Here is a 23074-nt window from a genome sequence, read left to right on the forward strand (position 1 = left end):
ATTTTAATTCCGGTGATGCGCACGCCCACTTTATTTTCCTTGCCTTTTGTGTGCTCTTTGGTACTGAGATGCTCCATCCCCGGCCATCTCGATACCTATATTGTCTTCTTGTAACCTTTTGTTCGCTCTACTCTGAGAGGCTGTGTGATCTTTTATCCTTGTGATGGTCATTGTTGATGCTGTAATAATGATGGAGGCTTGATTAATGTTTGGTAAATATAAAGTGAACTACTTCGCGGAAAGAAGTGACCAAAATAAATCCGTGAGGATCTTTTTCTATTGAAGATGTTTCAATATGTTGTGAAAATATCAATCAAGCAGTGAGCACGCCATAAGATATTGTTTATCTCTATGTTTATGGGATGTTGTGCTCGAAGGCTTACGATACTAGCTTCCACTAAGCTGAAGGACAAAAGCACGTATGTTGCAATGTATTATTTTCTTTGGTGGCTTCATTGTCTTGCATTTACATTTTTTATTTAAATAAACCCTCATTTAATTTTATTCGATTTTTCATTGTTGGTAGTTAGTCGTTTCCTTGTCATGAATTATTAGTGATCAACGCCATCCAGTTCGAGGCTGTTATCTGCCTCTCCTGATCGGAGTCCACGCCCTCGAATCTCCCGTCGTGTTATTTGTATTCCGTCTTGTATCATTACCGAGGGAGGGGTATGGTACACCACCGAATTCCAGTTTGTTCGCTAAGTTGTTTCCAAGGAGTCCCTCACCTGTCAAATAAGAGTTGGAATCTGTTACTCCTATAGGTCCAAGGCTTGCTTAAAATGTTCTGAGCTCGATAAATTCGTGAAGACGGATGTTACCCTACTTACACATAGTCCAAGTGAGGATCTCTCTTCTAACGGTTTAGGGACCATCGGTGGATTGTATAGTCCTAGCCACCTGAGCACAAGGAGGGCCACAACTCAGAATATGTCCGAGATGCCCACTCCCATTCCATAGCAACTGGTATCCCGACCCTCAGAACCACTTACTAGGGCACTCAGCCGTTGCGCATGGTTCACACACTAGGACGTGACTACAGTAACCCACACCATTCACCATGGAAAAGTACAAAATAAAAGTACTTGGGTTCAATTACAGTTACCTGAGAAATATGATTCAATTACTACTAAATTTACTGTTTCAACAAGTAATCAGTAAAATTTTAATTACTGTACTTCAAAGAACACGCGCCTTTATGAATTTACTAACAATTTTTCACATGGGGATGGAATGATACTAAAGTTTGCAAGGAAAAAGACATTACTTCGTTTTGTGCTTTTTAGCAAAGAGACTATTTTCAGCATAACTAATTCAAAATATTTATACAAATAGGGCAAAAGAAAGTCTTTAACCCCTTTGCCATCACGTTTATTCTGCTTATCAAAATCTGAACCAGTAATCACAACAACCTACGGGTAAATGAACGAGTGTGTGTCGTATCCTGAACAGCCTTGAGAGTGCTGGGACTCCAAAGAGGCCAACTTCTCAGTGTGATGTATATCGATTACTAGAATGTAACGGTTACTAAAATGTGACAATTACAATTTGATTTCCAGAAGTGAATTATGAGTAATAATTACATATACCAGTACTGAAATGATTATGAGTAAAAATTACTAAATTGCTTCCCAAATCTGCTCCATTATGATACTGATGATTCTAAAAGAAGGGGAGCAACAATACAAAGTGCAATCCAGACATTTGGGGACTTCGTGCACCCGATGAATCTCGAGTATATAGTTAAAATTACAGGTGAAAAATGCATCCTACCATTCCCTCCTTCCATAATTAGAATAATTTTGTCTATTAGCAGAAAAACAGCAGCACAAGCAGCAGAAGAAATTCTCTGTTGTTAGTTGTATTTGTGCTGCAAGGTAAGAAACATATATTTTCAAGAGTAGTGGATCATGTGAAATTAAGTAGAGAAAAGTTATGATATTAACTTCAAACTGTGTTTTTTATACAAAGCAGAGCGTACTAATATTGTACAAGCTATGAAAAAGTTTAGTGTTTCTGAGTGTAACATATGACAATGGCAGAAAGGCGAAAAAAAGTTTTAAAATGCTGGCATATAAAGGAAAGCATTCAGAGGATCAAGAACAGGAAAATTTAACAAAATTGACAAGCCATGTTACTGGATTTGAGCAAGATAAATGAAACTGGAGTTATCCAATAAGTCATGCAAGTATGAGACATGGTTAAAGAGTTCTGGTAACTGAATTTAAGGCAAGTTTGGGGTAGTATAAACAAATGATGCAGCATTTGGGACTGTATTTATAGCCCCTCACTACTATTACAAAATGCCTAATAGCATATTACACTGATAAATTTCATTGCCTATCAATGTTCCATAATAAAACTGAGGAAAACCAAAACATTCTATATTTAAAACTTTTGTTCTTAGATTTACTTTAGGACTTATTACATTATGTTAGTTATAGGAGACCTTGAATATGTTGTACAATAATTACATTCATTATTTAAATTTTACTGTAAATACCTTCCAGAAAACCACGGTTATGTTATATATGAAGCTACCTTATATTCGCGCTAATACAATATTAAATCTTGTGAGAATTTAGGAAAAACACAGTTGGGAACTTTTGTAATGCTAATGGCATCAACACTTTAGAGAGGACCAAGAATTCACTGCCAATGTTGAAAAAATTGTATAGTTATCGGACATAACTACCATGTATTTTCAAAACCAGTGTTTGGATCTAAAAGAGTTCACTGAATGCTATTTTGTTAACAGCTTTTAAAATAAGGCCATACCTCACAATCTGGATCTCGATAGGCTCGATTTGTGAAGGGTGTCTGCACACTCAGCGCAGCTGCTAGGGACAACACTGGTTCAACTTGATGGAACAGTGAGCCCATGATGAGAATCTTCCCCAATGCTATGTCCACAGGTAGACAGGACAGCATGCGACCAATGGTGGTTAATTTCTCATTTTCACCCAGTGCTCCCTGAGATAAACACACATAAACAGGCAATGTCAATACTTGTGAAAAGTACTCAAATTCAATGAATAATAATAATAATAATAATAATAATAATAATAATAATAATAATAATAATAATAATAATGCCAGGCTGAGTGGCTCAGACGGTTAAGGCGCTGGCCTTCTAACCCCAACTTGGCAGGTTCGATTATCCTGGCTCAATCCGGTGGTATTTGAAGGTGCTTAAATACGACAGCCTCATATCGGTAGATTTACTGGCAAGTAAAAGAACTCCTGCGGTACTAAATTCCGGCACCTCGGCGTCTCCGAAGATCGTAAAGGTAGTTAGTGGGACGTAAAGCAAATAACATTATTATTATATTAATAATAATAATAATAATAATAATAATAATAATAATAATAATAATAATAATAACAACAATATCTGCTAGGTCACCAGCCCAGAGGCTGGTTGCATCCTCAAATAGCACCACCAAAGGTTATGCGGTTATAAGGAAACCCCAAAAACCAATGGCAGCACCAAAATGAGGTGTACTAGGCAAGATGAGGAGTGAGGTAGTTTGCCATTGCTTTCCTCACTGGGTCAGAAAGTACTATTGCAGCACGGCTGACCCTATGAGCAGCACCTTTCATAACACTAGGATGCTCTAGTCATGCTCTGAATGTCATTTACTCAGCACTACCCATATCCCAGCAAATTCCATATAGTCACAGCCATGGATGTTGACTGGGACTTTGATGGAAGCTACACTTTACTCTGGCTTGTGCCAAGAGATGGATACAAAAGTACTGTATCAATCAAAAAATGACAGCAGGCAGGATTAATAATAATAATAATAATAATAATAATAATAATAATAATAATAATAATAATAATAATAATAATAATAAAAGATTAACAATAAAATTATTAATAAATTATAAATAATAATGCTCTTGTTGTAACCTCCGTGGCTCAGGCAGCAGCCTCTCACCGCTGGATACTGTGGTTCAAATCCGGGTCACTCCATGTGAGATCTGTGCTGGACAAAGCAGAGGCGGGACAGGTTTCTCTCCGGGTACTCCGGTTTTCCCTGTCATCTTTCATTCCAGCAAAACTCTCCACTATCATTTCATTCCATCTGTCAGTCATTAATCATTGCCCCAGAGGAGTGCGACAGGCCTCGGCAGCCGGCACAATTCCTATCCTCGCCGCAAGTTGGGGGTTTCATTCATCCCATACCTGACCCGGTCATTGACTGGAAAAGCGGGTTGTAGGTTTACATTTTCAATGTTCTTGTTGTTGCTGTTGTTGTTGTTGTTGTTGTTTGAGTCATCAATCCATAGACTGGTTAAATACATGGCAGCCTATCATGCGCTAACCTATTCATTTCTACGTAATTTAACTATTGCATCCTACATCTGCTCTGACCTGCTGGTCATATTCATACCTTGGTCCACCCCTATCGTTCTTACTGCCTACACTTCCTTCAAAAACCAACTGAACAAGTCCTGGGTGTCATAAGATGTGTCCTATCATTCACTCTCTTCTTCTCGTCAAATTTAGCCAAATCGATCTCCTCTCACAAATTTGATTCAGTATATCTTCATTACTGATAAATAATAATAATAATAATAATAATAATAATAATAATAATAATAATAATAATAATAATAATAATAATAATAATAATAATAATAATAATAATAATAATAATAATAATAATAATAATAATAATGTTAGTTATAGGAGACCCTGAATATGTTGTACAGAAATTGATTAGTATACCAGGCAAAGTATTCACTGGCATCCTGGAAGGGAGAGTGCGATCAGTCGTTGAGAGGAAGTTGGATGAAAACCAGTGTGGTTTCAGACCACAGAGAGGCTGTCAGGATCAGATTTTCAGTATGCGCCAGGTAATTGAAAAATGCTACGAGAGGAATAGGCAGTTGTGTTTATGTTTCGTAGATCTAGAGAAAGCATATGACAGGGTACCGAGGGAAAAGATGTTCGCCATACTGGGGGACTATGGAATTAAAGGTAGATTATTAAAATCAATCAAAGGCATTTATGTTGACAATTGGGCTTCAGTGAGAATTGATGGTAGAATGAGTTCTTGGTTCAGGGTACTTACAGGAGGTAGACAAGGCTGTAATCTTTCACCTTTGCTATTTGTATTTTACATGGATCATCTGCTGAAAGGTATAAAATGGCAGGGAGGGATTCAGTTAGGTGGAAATGTAGTAAGCAGTTTGGCCTATGCTGACGACTTGGTCTTAATGGCAGACTGTGCCGAAAGCCTGCACTCTAATATCTTGGAACTTGAAAATAGGTGCAATGAGTATGGTATGAAAATTAGCCTCTCGAAGACTAAATTGATGTCAGTAGGTAAGAAATTCAACAGAATCGAATGTCAGATTGGTGATACAAAGCTAGAACAGGTCGATAATTTCAAGTATTTAGGTTGTGTGTTCTCCCAGGATGGTAATATAGTAAGTGAGATTGAATCAAGGTGTAGTAAAGCTAATGCAGTGAGCTCGCAGTTGCGATCAGCAGTATTCTGTAAGAAGGAAGTCAGCTCCCAGACGAAACTATCTTTACATTGGTCTGTTTTCAGACCAACTTGGCTTTACGGGAGCGAAAGCTGGGTGGACTCAGGATATCTTATTCATAAGTTAGAAGTAACAGACATCAAAGTAGCGAGAATGACTGCTGGTACAAACAGGTGGGAACAATGGCAGGAGGGTACTCGGAATGAGGAGATAAAGGCTAATTTAGGAATGAACTCGATGGATGAAGCTGTACGCATAAACTGGCTTCGGTGGTGGGGTCATGTGAGGCGAATGGAGGATAATAGGTTACCTAGGAGAATAATGGACTCTGTTATGGAGGGTAAGAGAAGTAGAGGGAGACCAAGACGACGATGGTTAGACTCGGTTTCTAACGATTTAAAGATAAGAGGTATAGAACTAAATGAGGCCACAACACTAGTTGCAAATCGAGGATTGTGGCGACGTTTAGTACATTCTCAGAGGCTTGCAGACTGAACGCTGAAAGGCATAACAGTCTATAATGATGATGATGTATGTATGTATGTATTATTAGTTTTATGTACCGGTATCACTAACTACTTTTACAATTTTCAGAGATGCTGAGGTGCTGGAATTTTGTCCTTCAAGAGTTCTTTTAAGTGCACGTAAAACTACTGGCACAAGGTTGACATATTTGAGTCCTTGAAATACCACTAGACGGAGCTGGGATCGAATCAGCAAACTGGAGCCTGGGAGGGCAGTGCTTTACCACCAGAGCTACTCAGTCTGGCACTTTTCCTTAAGTATAGACAAGTTCCTTAATAGGTACTGCAGCCCATTCACCCTAATCTTATTTGATTACACTGTACTTTTATTACAACACCAGCAGAAAGTACCTTTTGCTGACAGGCTGATCTGCTCTGATCTGCTTTTCATATTCATACCTTAGTCTACCCCTATCATTGTTTCAGATGCCGGGACTTCTGTGTATACCCATTGTATAAGCTAGCAAATTCAGATTATTAAGGTACTAAATCATTGGTTTCAAGCTACAGCAACCTCCGTATACTTTGGTGTCCAGTTGTGAACTACTAAAACCTACTATTTGCCTATTAGCGTATTTTGTTTTTTAGTGGATGAAGCACAAGCATGAGTTTAGTAACTTGAAAAATCAGACTAGACCTGTATTTCAACAGAACATCCGAAATATGTCCATATGAAGTTTTAACTCAACTGGTCCAATAGTTTTTTTTTTTTTTTTAACACAACATAATTATGAGACAGTTCCCTCTGAGATGTTTGTGCAAAATTTTGTGCAATTCCAGCCACGAGTTTAGACATGATGTTGTTGTTTCAGATAGCAGGCAGCATGAGAGAGGGAGAGAGAGAGAGAGAGAGAGAGAGAGATGATGATGATGATGATGCTTGTTGTTTAGTGGGGTTCAAACCCACTATCTCGTGAATGCACGCTAAGAGCTACATACCTCAAACAAGAATCCATCAAAATAGCCCCTCAATCAGTGTTGAAGCCTGACCTCCTGGTGAAGTTTGGAAGTAGAAGCAAGTTCATAGGGTTTGAGAAGAAATGGGTATAGAAGAACTGGAATTGATGAGGAAAAAGCCCATCTATTTGTAGGGAGATGTGGAGATTGTCCTTGTTCTTTTGTGTTTTCATGTTTGTCCTCAACATCTCTTTCTGCTGCTCCCTCTTTGCACACTGATGTGCTATTATGTATATTCGTAGGTGTGTCTTTCTTCTGCTTCCTAGATGCATGAATAACAATATGTAAAACTAACAATTCCAAAAATGCAAGAACTAATAATATGCTGTTCAATTAATCTATTTCCCATTACCAAAGTGGCCAGTATTATTAAGGCATCAAAGTCTATAGGGTCTGACACCATAGTTAACCGGTTTGAGTCCCATTAGTTAAAAAACGTTTCACTATCAGGACATCAGCCAGCAAGGTACGAGAAGTGGTGGTATACAATATCTAATCATTAGATTGTGTGCCAAAAGCCTGGATTCAATTCCAAATGTCTCTGTAGCACTTGTACAGAAGGCATATGACGCTGTTGATGGTGATTCGTGTGTTGAATGGGGAAGTCTAGCCTTGACCAGACCCCTTGGTGATATTTGACAGGAGCACAGGCAGACATGTACGTCGCCCATGGGCGTCAAATGGAAAGACCAGCACTACATGAGTCAAACATGTCCTCGGTCAGTCCTTGGCACTAAAAGCCATACTCTAAATGAATGAATGAATGAATGAAGAAACCAACAAACAAAACAAACAAAGAAATAATATAAGTCTATCAAAACAACATCTGATGAGTATAAGAGAATACAGAACATACAAATATTCACCTGCTGTTTCAGGGAAAGAATAGAATTTTCTATGCTCTCAGCAGGGGGTGCTTCAATAAATGGGAATTTGCGGGCATCAGGTAAACCCATGGCAACCATCTGTAAAAGGAGGGAGTCCAGAGGGACTCTCTGTATCTCTGGGGTGGAATACTGATCCATAGCAGAATATTCCTCTTCAGAGTACAGACGGAAACAGACACCAGGTCCAGTACGCCCTATAAAAAGAATTTAGATTATTCTTCAAACAATAGGTTACATATTTCATAATCACGAATTGAAAGAGTACCAATTCATAAACACTCAACATTTATAACAAGAAACAGCTACACTGAGGGCATTTCACTTGTACTGTCAACAGACTAATAAACAAATGTAAACTTTCATAATAAAATATAAAAAACATAAATGAGTAACAAGATCAGGTACACAGCCTACTAATAACAACTATCCAAATTGAAAACAATGAGAATGTCATGTTCACAGCCAAGTCATTGTGGGTCAAGATGGCAATATAAACACTTCACATCAACTTATTATCAACAACCTTGAGAGTCTGGGCAAAGGCAAGTCATCACCTGTGATAACCAGTTTTTGTAAACTGCAGTGATTTTTCTTTTATTTACCTCATTGAAGGTGAGACCTGTGCTAATCTGTAACAAGCGGGGAGTTATTTGAATGTCTCAGCAACTGATTGCGTGTGTTATTCTAGAATGTTCCGATCATGAAACATTAACCAATGAGGCTTCATGTAGTCATTTGTGATAACCAATAGGATATGTGTGCTGTATTATGCCTGACAGAAGGGCAAAGGCGTGTTGAGAGAATTCTTTCTCCTATTTCTGATTGGCATGCAGCAAGTTAAGTATCCTTCATATAGCTCTTCGTTGTCAATTAGCACATGGTTCTGGATATAGCCATAACATTTTTGTCTTAGTTTCAGCTTCCTGGCAAAAAGCATGATCATCTCACAATTTTTAACTTTCATCATGCTTTTTAAGAAAAAACTTTTTAACTAACATTTCATTTTGTGTGTCCGATGTTTTTAATTGATTATATATGACTTACTGAGGATGACCCAGTGCCGGGTCGAAACATGTTTATGTCTGTGTAAAGTTTCGTATTAATTGGACACAAAATATTATAGTACTGACTAGGAGGATATCAAATTAATTTTGTACAATTTTGTAAGACAATTTCCCCTTTACAAAAATCAAATGATAATCAGTTGTTATGCACTAGTCATGCATCTTGGTAGGTGTGCTATTTACCAACTGATGAGCTCAACTTGGCACACTGGGGCGAAATGCTGGCAACCAGGAATGAGTTAGCTGGAAAATTTATAACATCCAATAATGGACCAACTATATTGGTATTATAAATTTACTCATTTGGGATGGGTATTTCAGTTCCCTGTGGGAATCAACATTTAGATCATCTGATAGCCAGACAGGCATCAATTTTTGAAAATGAGACAAAGTCTCTCATAGTGCATTTGGCACTGCCGGTGGCTCCAAATAGCCTACACACTGGCCTCCATGTTATGCACAAGCCATGAGTCTTGGTAGGTGTGCTGTTTACAAACTTATGAACCCAACTTGGCACAGTGGGGCGAAACGCTGGTAATCAGGAATGAGTTAGCTGGAAAATTCATAATGTCCAATAACGGACCAACTATATTGGTATTTATTTATTTATCATGACAGAAGTACAAAGTAAACGAGACAAATTAAACAGAAGAAATTTTAAACACTGGTTGACCAAAAATTAGCCACCACAAGCGCATTTGGAGTTGCCCTCATTAGGTCTTTAATGGTACAAGTGGCTGAGAAGAAGGACACAGTAGAAGATGATCATTAGTCTGCTTAGTACCACACTTGCAGTAAACTGTCTTCACAGGAAGGCCCCATTTCTGTAGGTTGGTCTTGCATCTCGTGGTACTGGAGCGTAATCGATTGACAGTCTTCCATGTTGTCCACTTTTCAGAATGTCCTGGGGGAAGTTCTTCCTTTGGAACCATCCATTCACTCAAATGTTGACATTTACCCCACCACATTGAGATTCTTGCTTGCTGTGTGTTCCTTTAAGAGCTTCAGTGGTTGTCAAGAAGCTCTTTCTTGATTTCAGCCTAGGATGTGCTGGTTGACAGGCATACAAAGGGTGGGCTTCCATAGTCATAGCCTTGATTTTCTCATACCTAGCAGCAATCTCACGTCGGATTTCAGGTGGTGCTATACCAGCGAGACAGTGGAGTTTATCTATGGGAGTAGGTCTTAAACAACCTGTGATAATACAGCAAGTGTCATTTAGTGCCACATCTATGTTTTTTTGGGCATAGCTGGACTTGTGCCACACGGAGTATGCATATTCAGCAGTGGAGTAGCACAATATTGGTATTATAAATTTACTCATTCATGACGAGTATTTCAGGTTCCCTGGAATCAACATTTATATCAATATACCACTTAGTCGAGCAGCTCGTCTTCTTTCTCCCAAGTCTTCCCAGCCCAAACTTTGCAACATTTTTGTAATGCTATTCTTTTGTCGGCAATCACCCAGAACAAATCGAGCTGCTTTTCTTTGGATTTTTTTCCTGTTCTTGAATCGAGTAATACTGGTGAGGGTCCCATACTCTGAAAACATACTCTAGCTGGGGTCTTACCAGAGACTTATATGATGTCTCCTTTACTTCCTTACTACGACCCCTAAATACCCTCATAACCATGTGCAGAGATCTGTACCCTTTATTTACAATCCCATTTATGTGATTACCCCAATGAAGATCTTTCCTTATATTAACACCTAGGTACTTACAATGATTGCCAAAAGGAACTTTCACCCAATCAATACAGTAATTAAAACTGAGAGGACTTTTCCTATTTGTGAAACTCATAGCCTGATTTTTAACCCTGTGTATCATCAATACCATTGCCTACTGTCCATCTAACATGTCAGTCGTGGAAGAACTATTACTATATTTTGGAATGTCGGGCTGAGTGGCTCAGGCGGTTGAGGCGCTGGCCTTCTGTCCCCAATGTGGCAGGTTCGATCCTGGCTCAGTCCGGTGGTATTTGAAGGTGCTCAAATACGTCAGCCTCTTGTCGGTAGATTTACTGGCATGTAAAAGAACTCCTGTGGGACTAAATTCCGGCACCTCGGCGTCTCCGAAAACCGTAAAAGTAGTTAGTGGGACGTAAAGCAAATAACATTATTATTATATTTTGGAATGTAAATACAATAACTTGTTATTTACTATACCAATTTGATTTCTCGGTTTTCTTATGAGGACCCCAACTCAGTTTGAAACTAGTCCTGTATCTATGTATATATATATGTAAATAATGCCGGCCCTATGGTGTAGGGGTAGCATGCCTGCCTCTTACCCGCAGGCCCCAGGTCCGATTCCTGGGCAGGTCTGGGATTTTTACCTGGACCTGAGGGCTGGTTTGAGCTCCACTCAGCCCACGTGATTAGAATTGAGGAGCTATCTGACGGTGAGATAGTGGCCCTGGTCTAGAAAGCCAAGAATAACGGCCGAGAGGATTCATCAGGCTGACCACACGACACCTCGTAATCGGCAGGTCTTCGGGCTGAGCAGCAGTCGCTTGGTAGGCCAAGGCCCTTCAAGGGCTGTAGTGCCATGGGGGGGGGGGGTACGCAAATAATACAGTGATTTAATAAACAAATTTGCATTGATTAGGTGGATCTAACACCATACCACAGTTGTCTATTATTAATACGGAACATGAAACTTATCTAATTTGATGGTAGAACTTGACGAACTACCTACCACAGAAGTACAGGGCACAGCAATAGACTCCCTTGTGAGTAGTAAAGCTCTAGGTAAAGATGGCACACTTGCCACAGCTCTAAACAGTGGAAGGACTGTTCTACTTCATCATCCCATGAGCTCCACTGCCTCTGCATTCCTCGACCACAGTAACATTACACAAAAAGAAAGATGATAACAGTATCTGCAACAACTACTGTGGTATCTCACTACCAGGCATAATAGGAAAGGCATTTAGCGTTATTAATATACTGACAGCCAATTAATGTGTGTTATATCGCCGCATTGTTTGTGGAATGGAAAGACTTGAAACCGTTTTCACCCAGAGTGCTACGTGTAAGTTTTACGCAGGTTGAGTCATAAGTCATGGCAACTATTTTTTTCTCGCGAACAGGAGACAATGCAAGTGATAAATATCATTATTGTTCCGTATTGTATATGTAGGATGCTAATTAGTTTATTATGTCACCTATTCAATACATTAGAAATTTTAAACATTTAGGAATTTATCACTATTTTCATATCCTATAAACAGGAAACAACATGGAAAATCTAAGATATGCATTTGGAAACGTATGGTATGTACTTGCGTATGATGCCACTAGATGGTGTATGTAAACAACAGTGTGGGTCTAAGCATACCCCCAAGTTCAGTGTGTGAGTGAGAGCGTCACAAAATGGAAATCAACAAGCAGGAACAACGATCGTATATTAAAATAGCAGTTCCGCAGCAGAAATGTACGCCAATACCATGCAGAGCTGCGGGAAGCATTAGGTGGCGAGGTGGGAGGAGACGTTCAAACGGGGTAGAGTACCGACTGACGATTTGCCTCGCCCAGGCTGTCCAGTGTCCATGGACAAAGATGTATGGATAATGGTGATCGATCAGTGTTTACATGAGGACAGGCGCTAGACTCTAGCGGAATTGGAAGAACATACAGCAATACCAGCGGCAACAATACAGTGCATTTTACACAAGGACCTACAGATGCGTAAACTTTGTGCAAAGTGGGTGCCACATCACTTAACTGAGGTACAGAAGTGGACTCGTTACGAAACATGTCACATCAATTTGGAGAGGTTTCAACAAGAAGGACAAGCCGTGTTGAATCGCATTATTGCAGTCGATGAAACATGGGCACATGCTTATGAACCTGAACTGAAGAGACAGTCAAGTGAATGGCGTCGTCAGGGGTCACCACAGAAACACAAGGTTCAACAAAATCGCCAAATGGATTGTGTTATGCATCAATTGACCAAGCGCCAAAATGGATTTTTTTTAGATTATTGCACCATCTGGTATCTAAAGGTGTAAACTTAACATAGGTTATAGTTCGGACTTTTATTCTCAATATGATTTCACAGGAAATTAATTTTGACCAAACGCCAACCTCTCAATCATTAAACTGAAGTTTTGCATCAAGTGACCAACCACCATTTCTGAGTGAGAATTACGCATCAAATGACCAAACGACACGCATGCAGTCACTTGGTCGTGTAATGCTAAATGTAGATTCCAGCATCGCAGATTCCCGCACAGGTTTTCTTCCTTGTTACACAGCTTTCGAGTCTGCATTGTTTCTCTGCAATGTATCATCATTGTAGTTAACCTACTCTTTCTTTATTCACTGAAATCCCTCATTGTGGTAATAAGTGCTTAAACCTAAGAACATAGCCATGGACCATTATCCTCATATATCTCGGTTTGAGCGAATTCCCTTGTTAGCAAAGAATCAGATGCTTCAATAATCTTCTGTTAATTCACAAATCAGTGCTTATAGGTACTGTATTGCTTTATGTATTTAAAATGCGTTCCTATCTTAGGAAACTGAAGATATTTTAGAGGGTCCCATCACACCTGCAATCACTATGCCCGTTTCAATAAATTCAGATAACTGGCAGTCGATGAACAGCTTCATAACGCTGAGTTCATCGACAGATGACCAAAATTCTTTGGTTACATTACGCGAATTTGTGGTAAGTTGATGTGGCCCGTTACTGTTACACTTATTAGATATCTTAATATGTCACGATACAATATGCTGTTAAACACACTTCTAAATAAGAAATTCAAAATGTGTATGCATGTTTGCCAGCTTTCCCTAAAATATTAAGTTTTTGTAATCGATGAACCACTATTCTAGGAAAATAATACAACAGAGGAAGCTGTTTCAATTACTTTGGAAGAATCTGATGAGAAACAGGCAACTGAAGGTGTAGATCACACAACATTCTCTCCAGCAGAAGTTAGCCAACAACACTTGACTGCAGTAAATGAATTTCAGGTATGTTAAATGCGGTACTAAATATACTTAAATTTTCATTTATCTATTTAAGTTTCTTTATGCAGATTTATTACCTTAATTATTATTATTAACAGTAATAATTTCCTGTTTTTATTTAGGAGACATCAAGGACAGAAACTAGTGATGAAAGTGAATTATGCTCTGGAAGACCAAAGAAAGGACGACAAAGGAAATATCCCAACCAAAATAGGGAGAGAAGAAAAATAAAATGTATAAGGAATGAAGGTTACATGAATCAGAGGGGAAAATTGAAGGAATCTAAGGAGTTTCCCGAGTATGTATGCCCTTGCAAATGTCCAAGTTAGGTGCTAAAAATGCTCAAAAGGAATTTCAAAAATTCTATAATACAGATTCTCACGTCGCTCAAACAGTTCGTCGCCGGCTTCAAAATGAAAATGGATCTGCTCTACATGGTCTGCTCACTCTGTTATGGCCTAATGGAAAACCAGATTCAGAAGCGAAGCTGAACAACCTGCACTCCCTCAAGGAGCTAATTCCCAACGATGCTAAGCCTTCCTATAACGACCTGTTTAGTGATCCTGGAATAGACGATGATATAGATGGGTTTGATTGTGGAAATATGAATTTTGAACTCGAAAATTCTTAAAATCCTGCATTATGTTACACTTGGAGAAACTGTGTGTTTATGATGCCTTAATACCATGATCTACCAGTGTAATTTCTACACTATATTCTAAAATTCATGTTTTTCTATGTCATGTTGTATGCTGTTATGTATAATTTAATCCTGTACTTAAATAACCAATAAAATTAGTTAACAAGTATCATATTTTACACTGCACAGAATTTTTATAAGTCCAATCGATCACTAAATGACAATTTTATTTGTTGGTCAAGTGATGCAAAACAAAAAACTAAGCTAACCGCAATAAAGCATCAAGTGACCAAGCACCATTATCTCAGATTATGACAATATACTTCAAATATCCCTAAATTTTATACATTAAGAAGAAAATTTATGTTTCTATCTTTATTTTGGTATAGAATACCTCACATTTAACAGGAAATGTGAATTAATACAAATGATTTGGCATTTGTGTCAATGGGTGGTGTTAATAAAAATGAGAACGCACTCTTTACTCGCGAATTTAGAGCAGGTACTCGCAATGAGGTGAATAAAAACCGCAAGTCGGAAACAGTCACTCACAGCAGACCTGTGACCTTGAGCACACACTCCAGTCACTTGAGTAGCAGAGTGGGCGCTCAGATTTCTGGTGAATAAAGATAAAGCAGACACTCTTTCCGGTAAGCGCCTGCTCATGTTTCCTTGAGCTAACTCAGTATGTGACTCCAAATGATAGTGTCAAGTTCAATAACATGGCAGAGGTAATGGTGGTGGTTAATCAGAAAAGAAAATAATTTCAACTTGATTACAGAGTGTTATAAAGGTCGTAAGGAGCATGCTGAAGAGCCTCCGTGGCTCAGAAGGCAGCGCGCCGGCCTTTCACCTTTGGGTTCCGTGGTTCAAATCTCGGCCACTCCATGTGGGATTTGTGCTGGACAAAGCAAAGGCGGGACAGGTTTTTCTCCGTGTACTCCAGTTTTTCCTGTCATCTTTCATTCCAGCAGCACTCTCCAATACCATTAGATTTCATCTGTCAGTCATTAATCATTGCCCCAGTGGAGTGCGACAGGCTTTGGCATTTAAATCTAAGATTCCTATCCTTATCACTTCATTCATTCCATTCCTGACCCGGTCAGATGACTGGAAACAGGCTGTGGATTTTCAAGGAACATGCTGAATGATTAGCGGAGCATTTCCTTGGGCACTCCAAAGAAACAAGAGGTGGTGCACTAACAAATGAAGAAAAAATGTAAATCTTCTTGCGTTATGTTGGTGACCCTGGGTTTCAGAGTGGAGTTGGTGAAGACAACTCAGGGAACTGTGTCAAAAACATTTTCGCAGGTTATGACATGAACAGAAATGAAAGCAGATTATTAGATAAAATTCCAACAAATGTTGCTTAGATGCAGGAAGCACAGGCTAAGTGGCAAGAACGTTTGAGCTTCCCTTATGCTGTCAGAACTGTAGACTGTACTCATGTACAAATTCAGAAGCCACATGTTCATGGGAATGACTACATTTACAGAAAAGGCATCCCTAGCATTAATGTACAGGTCACTTGCAATGGAAAGGAAGAATTCAACCAGTGTAGATGTGTCACGGCCTGACTCTGTCTATGACTACCGAATTTGGAGAAACTCCGATGTTTGCAGAGTTATGACGCCTCTGTAGGAAGGGAGCGGCCGCGGCCGTGGCCTTAATTAAGGTACAACCCCAGCGTTTGCCTAGTGTGAAAATGGGAAACCACGGAAAACCATCTTCAAGGCTGCTGATGGTGGGGATCGAACCCACTATCTCCCGGAAGCTCACAGCTGCGCGCCCTTAACCGCACGGCCAACTCATCCGGTCCTGCAGATCTGGTTCCTTAAAAATTTCATTCAATTGTCAATATATTATTTTCACCATAATTAATGTTTGTTATTTACATTATAGGCCTACCATTTTCCTCAATTAATTAATGGCGTAATATTCAGGCTATGATTTCCTACCTTTCAGACAGCCGATGGTAGGGTTATTCTCCCCCTGCATCAGATTCATCAGCCGCTTCTCGCATTCTTTTAACGATATGCATTTGTTTCCCGTACGCTTTAATTCTACTTTATATTTCAGTCTTGTTTTCATGTTTTGTAATTTTTTACCAACAGTTGTTGGACGGAAATTCTTCTTCTCCTTATACCGCTTTTCCCACCTCTGTGGAATCCTGGGTGTGAACTGTGTCGCACCTGTGGATTTGGGCCTTTTTTACAGCTGGATTCTCTTCCTGATGCCAACCCTAGATGGAGGGATGTAAACACTATTGCGTGTTTGTGATGGTTGGTAGCGCAGTGTGTTGTGCGAATATGAAGAGGAAAGTGTTGGGACAAATACAAACACCCAGTCTCCGGGCCAGAAGAATTAATCAGAGGCGATTAAAGTCCCCGACCCTGCCGGGACCCTCTGAACCGAAGGCCTCAATGCTGACCATTCAGCCAATCAGACAGTTGTTGGACGGAAATGTTTAAGTTAAATTTAGCAAGTAGTTCACACTGAACTGCAGTTATTGCACTTGTATTCTTGTGCTTCTTATCCGGTAACTGTGACTTTGAAAACATAATTGTATGTTCCTTTAAAATGTAGATAAAAGCAAACTGGAATTCCACACTGTCGTCTGCCATGTTAAGCACTGAACTACCCGGAAGTCATCGAAGTGTTAGCACAGTCTAAGGTGTTATAAACATGGCACGTGCATGATCAGTGACACCGAGTGGCTGCTCCGACACTCGAGTGTACGCTGTGCTTCCGCTCTATATTTTTATTCACCGCAAACGCGGAGTGGAAGCTCATTGGCAGGAAGACACTCAGGCACTCAGCGAACACACGCTCACTCGCTTACTCATTTTTATTCACACCATCCAATATCTCAAAATCTACTTTTGGCGCTTGGTCAAGTGATGCGTAACACCATCAAAATAAGGTTATGGTAATCCTGGCATACGATGTTCAATGTGTTCTTGTGTGTCATCCAGTGCGTGAGGAGCACGCTGTCAATGCAGTTTATTCCAATTCCTTTTTGTTGTACCAATTGTGCCGTGCAGTGCGAACCAAACGTCCAGATCTTTTGGACAACGCCATAATCCTACACGATAACACGACAGCTCACACAGCAGCCATCGTTCAGTGTCGCTTACAACGGTAAGGATGGAAGGTTTTTCCACACCTGCCTTATTCGCCTGATCTGAGCCTATGTGAAATATGATCTAATCCCCAAAGTCAAGAAGCCATTACGTGGACAACGGTTTGGTAACAAAGAGGACATCGTAACAGCATTTCGGAGAGAGGTGTCACACGTTAGCGACACACATACAGCGAATGGCATTCAGCGCCTGCACACCCCCCCCCGCGCTGGCAATGCACAGTGGAAACCTTGAATGATTATTTCGAAGGTCTGTAAACAGTGGAGACCTGTCCTTTATACGTAGTCTTGTGTATTTGCTGTCTATACCATAACAGAACAATGTTTACCAATGGCCTGTGTTCTGTACTTTCCTACGAGAATTTCCTGCAGTCAGAATTTGTCTTCAGGCACTACGCACAAGTACATGCCCTATATTTCCAAATGCATATCTTAAATTTTCCGTGTTGACTCCCGTTCGTGAGAAAAAAATAGTTGCCATGACTTATGACTCGACCCTCGTATCTTCACTATTTGAGAGTAAAGTAACATGTACTGGATTTGACTGACATTTAGTGGTGCCTACTTAACCTATGGGCTAGTTAGCGAGCCTGCCTCTCGATCTGTGTATTCCTTACCAGACCGAGTCTTCACTTTTGGTTAGTCATTCATGCAGCATGTAACTGGTAAGATCTCTCATTCCCGGATCAATATGGTAATGGCTACCAGACGGTGCAACGACCAAGTTATGGTAATCTTATTGGACACAGGTTACGTGACTGTTAATATAATTGCTTCCACATCGCTAAGAACTTGTAATTCAATGTTCGGAAATAAGTGACTTCGCCGACGAATCTACTGAATATGTAAGGCTTTCACCTTTGCTTTCCAATATATGTCTTGCCATGTGAGTATACCCATTGTAATTATTCAACTGTGGAAGATGTTTTAATTACTTTGTGTGCATCAACTGTCAAAGAAAAAATTGTGTAATCTAAATTTAACCTGATCGAGTTGCATGTGATGTGATTGGCAAAATTATTCATGATTGGAATTCAAAATTAATCTACGATATATTAAAATGCAATTATGTGGGAAACCTACATTATCAGGCTCTGTGATAGTTACATATATTTTAATATTTAAAAGCATAGCGAACGCTTTGATTTGATTGCATTTAGGTTTTTTTAATTATTACTATTAATAGTAGTAGTAGTTTCACTTTGTGTTTTCTTTCTGTATTTTTAAAATTACAATTAGCAGTGCGCTCATACTTGTAATGAATTTATTCTTCTTCTACTAGTTATGATTTAATGTGAGATATTTAATTTTTGGGGTGATCGCAATACTCAGTTAAGACCAAATTATTATGAAGCTTGAATTGTTGTTGCTTTAATTGTAACTGTTGTATAACATTTGCTTGGGGTTCTTATCTTTTGATCTAATTTTATCTTGGCTTCTACCCACAGTCGACTGTTAACTGAATTGCGTCAGTTCGACGGTTTGTTTTGGTTGTGAATGGGCATCTCCATGAGCTTTGATTTGGTGTCGTGTCTTGTTAATCATTGTTTGAGTATTACCTTGTTGGTTATGTGAATTGTCCTTCGATATTTGAAGAAGCTATTTTTTCTTTCGTGTGACTGATTTATAATTTTAAAATTTCTCTAGAAATTGAATTTGTTGGTAACCCATTTTCAAGCTCCATAATATTGGGTTCAAGTCTTAAATGGAGTTTAATTAACTCAGACTCAATGAAATATAAATACGTTGTAGGCAACATTTATTTTGCGAGGGGGGGGCCTCCGAATTGTATTGGATTACAGAGTCAATGAGAATAATGTAAACGGTACCGTTTCATCAGAAAAAGAAAAGATCATGAATTGGTCATTATAATTTTCTTAAATATTTATCTTTTTTTTAAAGTTCGTTTGGGCCACCTAAGAACCACAGTGCTTGTGCTTTAGCTGTGTTGTTTTCCATGGTTGCTGCTTGTGGTGTTCTTAATGGTAGGTCGGGGTGCTACTTTCTTTTGGTACCTTGACCTTTTCTGTTGGCCCAGTAATCCTTCATTCTCTGGCTGAACTCTATTTTGGGTTGCTCAGACCATTTCCTGGTCTCACTTGTGCTTAGATTCTGTAGGGATATTAGGAAGGGTCTGGTTTTGATAGCTGAATGGTAGTTGCTCCTGTTAATTATGATGGCATTTTTAATATTAAGTTCTGTCAGATCCTTCTCTACTTGCTGGATACACATCAATCCAGTGGCTTTACCCTTGCTGGCTACTTTGAAGATCTTATAGGACAGCCTGTGGGAATCCATTCTATACAGGTGTTCGTAGAAAGCAAGTCGTTTTCTTCTGATGGCATCTGTGAGGGTTTCTTGGTGTTGGTAGAGTTCACGGTTTGGTTTGCACCATCGCCTTCCATCTGATAGGATCCTTGGTCCTACTATATATATATATTTGTTAGTGCCTTTACGTCGCACTGACACAGATAGGTCTTATGGTGACGATGGGATAGGAAAGGCCTAGGAGTTGGAAGAAAGCGGCCATGACCTTAATTAAGGTACCAGCCCCAGCATTTTCCTGGTGTGAAAATGGTAAACCAGGCAAAACCAACTTCAGGGCTGCCGACAGTGGGATGTATAGAATGAAGTAATACTAACTTCGACTGATTAAAAGTAGATCCCATTAACATAGGCTGTATTATTAGTAATATCTTAATCATCGTTATTATTACTGTTTTAATAATAATGAATAATAATGGTATTTGCTTTACGTCCTACTAACTACTTTTTAAGGTCTTCGGAGAAGCCGAGGTGCCGGAATTTAGTCCCGCAGGAGTTCTTTTATGTGCCAGTAAATCTACCGACACGGGGCTGTTGTATTTGAGCACCTTCAAATATCACCGGACTGAGCCAGGATCGAACCTGCCAAGTTGGGGTTAGAAGGCCAGCGCCTCAACCGTCTGAGCCACTCAGCCCGGCAAATTACTGTTTTAGTGCTATTTATCAACATTAGACTTAGCTCCTAAATTTCCACTACATATATCACATATTGCTAGAGTCTAGTTCTTGGGACCAGAAATGTCAGATAATAGGAACCTTGGTGAAGAAAGTTCCAGGAAATAGACACAGAACTCATAAAGAAATGGGTAGTTAAAACTCTACACACGGGAAAGTAAAACATGAAATAATTCCTGTGTGTAAAATTATGTTTTTGAATACACTGTGTGTCACTGACAAGTTTGTCAGGGTTTCTATGTACAAAAATAGGAACGGGTTAGTTATATGTGAACAAAGAGGGAAATCTATGCTTACCAATAAAATACCAGAGACAGTGATACAAAGTGTAAAATCTTGTATTTCAAAATATGCACAATATGAGAGCCATTGTTCCAGTCAAAGGGCAGAAAGGAAGTATCTTGGGCCCCATCTTAATATTTCAATGATGTACAGAGCATACATCAGAGAATGCAAGGAAAATAACATCCTTGAAGAAAATGTAGCCAAAGAATGGTTATATAGAAAGATTTTTAACGAAGATTTCAATCTCTCTCTACAGTTCCCTAAAAAAGACACTTGCGACGATTGTGATAGGTCCCAAAAACAACTGAAAGATGCTATAAATGAAGAGGAGAAGCAGAAAATTGTAAAAGAATTGGAAAGTCACCATAAGGAAGCAGATGGCAGGTATAGCTTTAAGAAGAAAGATTAAGAGAAATCAAAAGTAGATGCAAGGAAGATAACAATCACGATAGAAACTCAACAACTTGGAGAGTGCTGTGCCATGTGTTTAGGCTCAGTTAATCAGAACATGCCAGGCAAAAAAGTCGCTAGTAGTCCATGAAATGCAATGTAGCGATTTAAAAAATTCCATATCTTTAACTTAAAGTTTCAAATGACAAACCTGGAATTATTGGCTACAAGACATCATTCAACGACACCTGTATTCAAGACATTGATATCAGAAGACATCGTAGAAATGCTCTCCTGTTACCAAAGGAAATTCCGACTGTACAAAGCGGACCCAAACCCATTAGTTCAGCAAAATACACGGACCTGCAAACGTTAACTCAGTGGATTACACGGCAGTACAGTGCATTTTACAGTGATCTCCCTCATGTAGAAGAAGACTAATATCCTAGTGATGAGTGATACTTCTACAGACATAAATTGAAATTCTCTGGAAAACATTTCATTTGGGAAAAAGGAATTAATTACAAAAATTGTCTTACACAGAACTTCAGTGACAATAATAATGTGGAATTGTGAAAAAAAAAAGTGAAAATTATTCATAATGTGATAATTATTATAAAGTTTTGCATGTGCTATATTATGTTTTTCTTGTTCACTTAGACACTGAACAGATATAAATTGATATTAAAAACAGTTATTTACATATTAACTTACTTTTACAGCATCCAGAAGTTTAATAAGGAATTAAGAAAAAAGGTGTATGTCCATTTTCACGGTTTTCCCAAGAAAATTTAGATTGGAATTTATGAATATGCATTTATTTAACACCTATACAAATATATGCTGTGCAGAATAAATACATATAAAACATTTACTATTATACCGCATTTCTATAATGAGCAATTGGCATAAATGTGCAGCCAGTTATTGTTTTTAGCTTATACTGTAAAATTAACAAAATGGACGTAAGCCCTTTTGCTTTTCAGGTACGGAAATTATTAGTTAGTTTTATGAAACAGCGCCTTGGTCATGATATTCATAGCTCTACGATAGAGTTCCCAGGGAGAAGGTGTGGGAAACCATGGTCAAAAAGAGACAGGATACACAAACTGTAGAAATGGAGCAAGCAATGTACAAAAACTATGTCAAAAATGTGAACACTGAAAATTAAAAGAAGCAGTAAAAACGAACTTCAGTGTGAACTGTGCCCTTTGGTGACGTCAGTCAGGAATCACTCCATGGCTCCAGACTGAATGATTTCTCAAACAAAGCGGTGGTGAACATCTATGCTCTTTGTTCGCGCTTGAAGAACAGGATTTGTGGGTATTTTCTGAACACTGAATTTGTTGTTGTAGAATGTCATCTTGTTAACATCAGTTGCTCCAAACTCTTTCAAAAAACACTGAAGGTGGACAAGTTGTTTGGCGGCATCACTGAACACTATATACCCCACCTCAGTGGTTGATACAGTTACCGTGTGTTGGTTACTGGAATCTCATGTGACAGGACCGTCATTCACAATAAAGACATATCCAGTAGGTGTCTGTCTGTTGTTGACAAACACTCCATAATAGTTTCAAGTTTTGGCATGTTTGTGGGCGTCAATCTCCTTGCTGATTTTGATTCATAGAAACTCTGGAGTTGGCTGTTGATTATTTTCATATTGACCTATTGAAATTCAATTATTTATTTTTTATTT

General features: G+C 39.0%; 1 protein-coding gene across 2 annotated transcripts in view; it reads right to left on the minus strand.

The window, feature by feature from the left end:
- The window catches only part of LOC136857904 (probable ATP-dependent RNA helicase DHX34), a 330161-nt gene that overhangs the window by 162086 nt on the left and 145001 nt on the right, over nt 1-23074 (minus strand). For both annotated transcript variants that reach the window (XM_067136960.2, XM_067136959.2), the window contains 2 exons: nt 7850-8064; nt 2779-2973 (listed from right to left, as the gene is read on the minus strand). In XM_067136960.2, coding sequence (XP_066993061.2) covers nt 2779-2973; nt 7850-8064 — 410 coding nt within the window. The remainder of the gene's footprint in view (nt 1-2778; nt 2974-7849; nt 8065-23074) is intronic.

Source organism: Anabrus simplex, chromosome 1 (genome assembly GCF_040414725.1).
Source record: "Anabrus simplex isolate iqAnaSimp1 chromosome 1, ASM4041472v1, whole genome shotgun sequence".
In the NCBI taxonomy this organism is placed as follows: domain Eukaryota; kingdom Metazoa; phylum Arthropoda; class Insecta; order Orthoptera; family Tettigoniidae; genus Anabrus; species Anabrus simplex.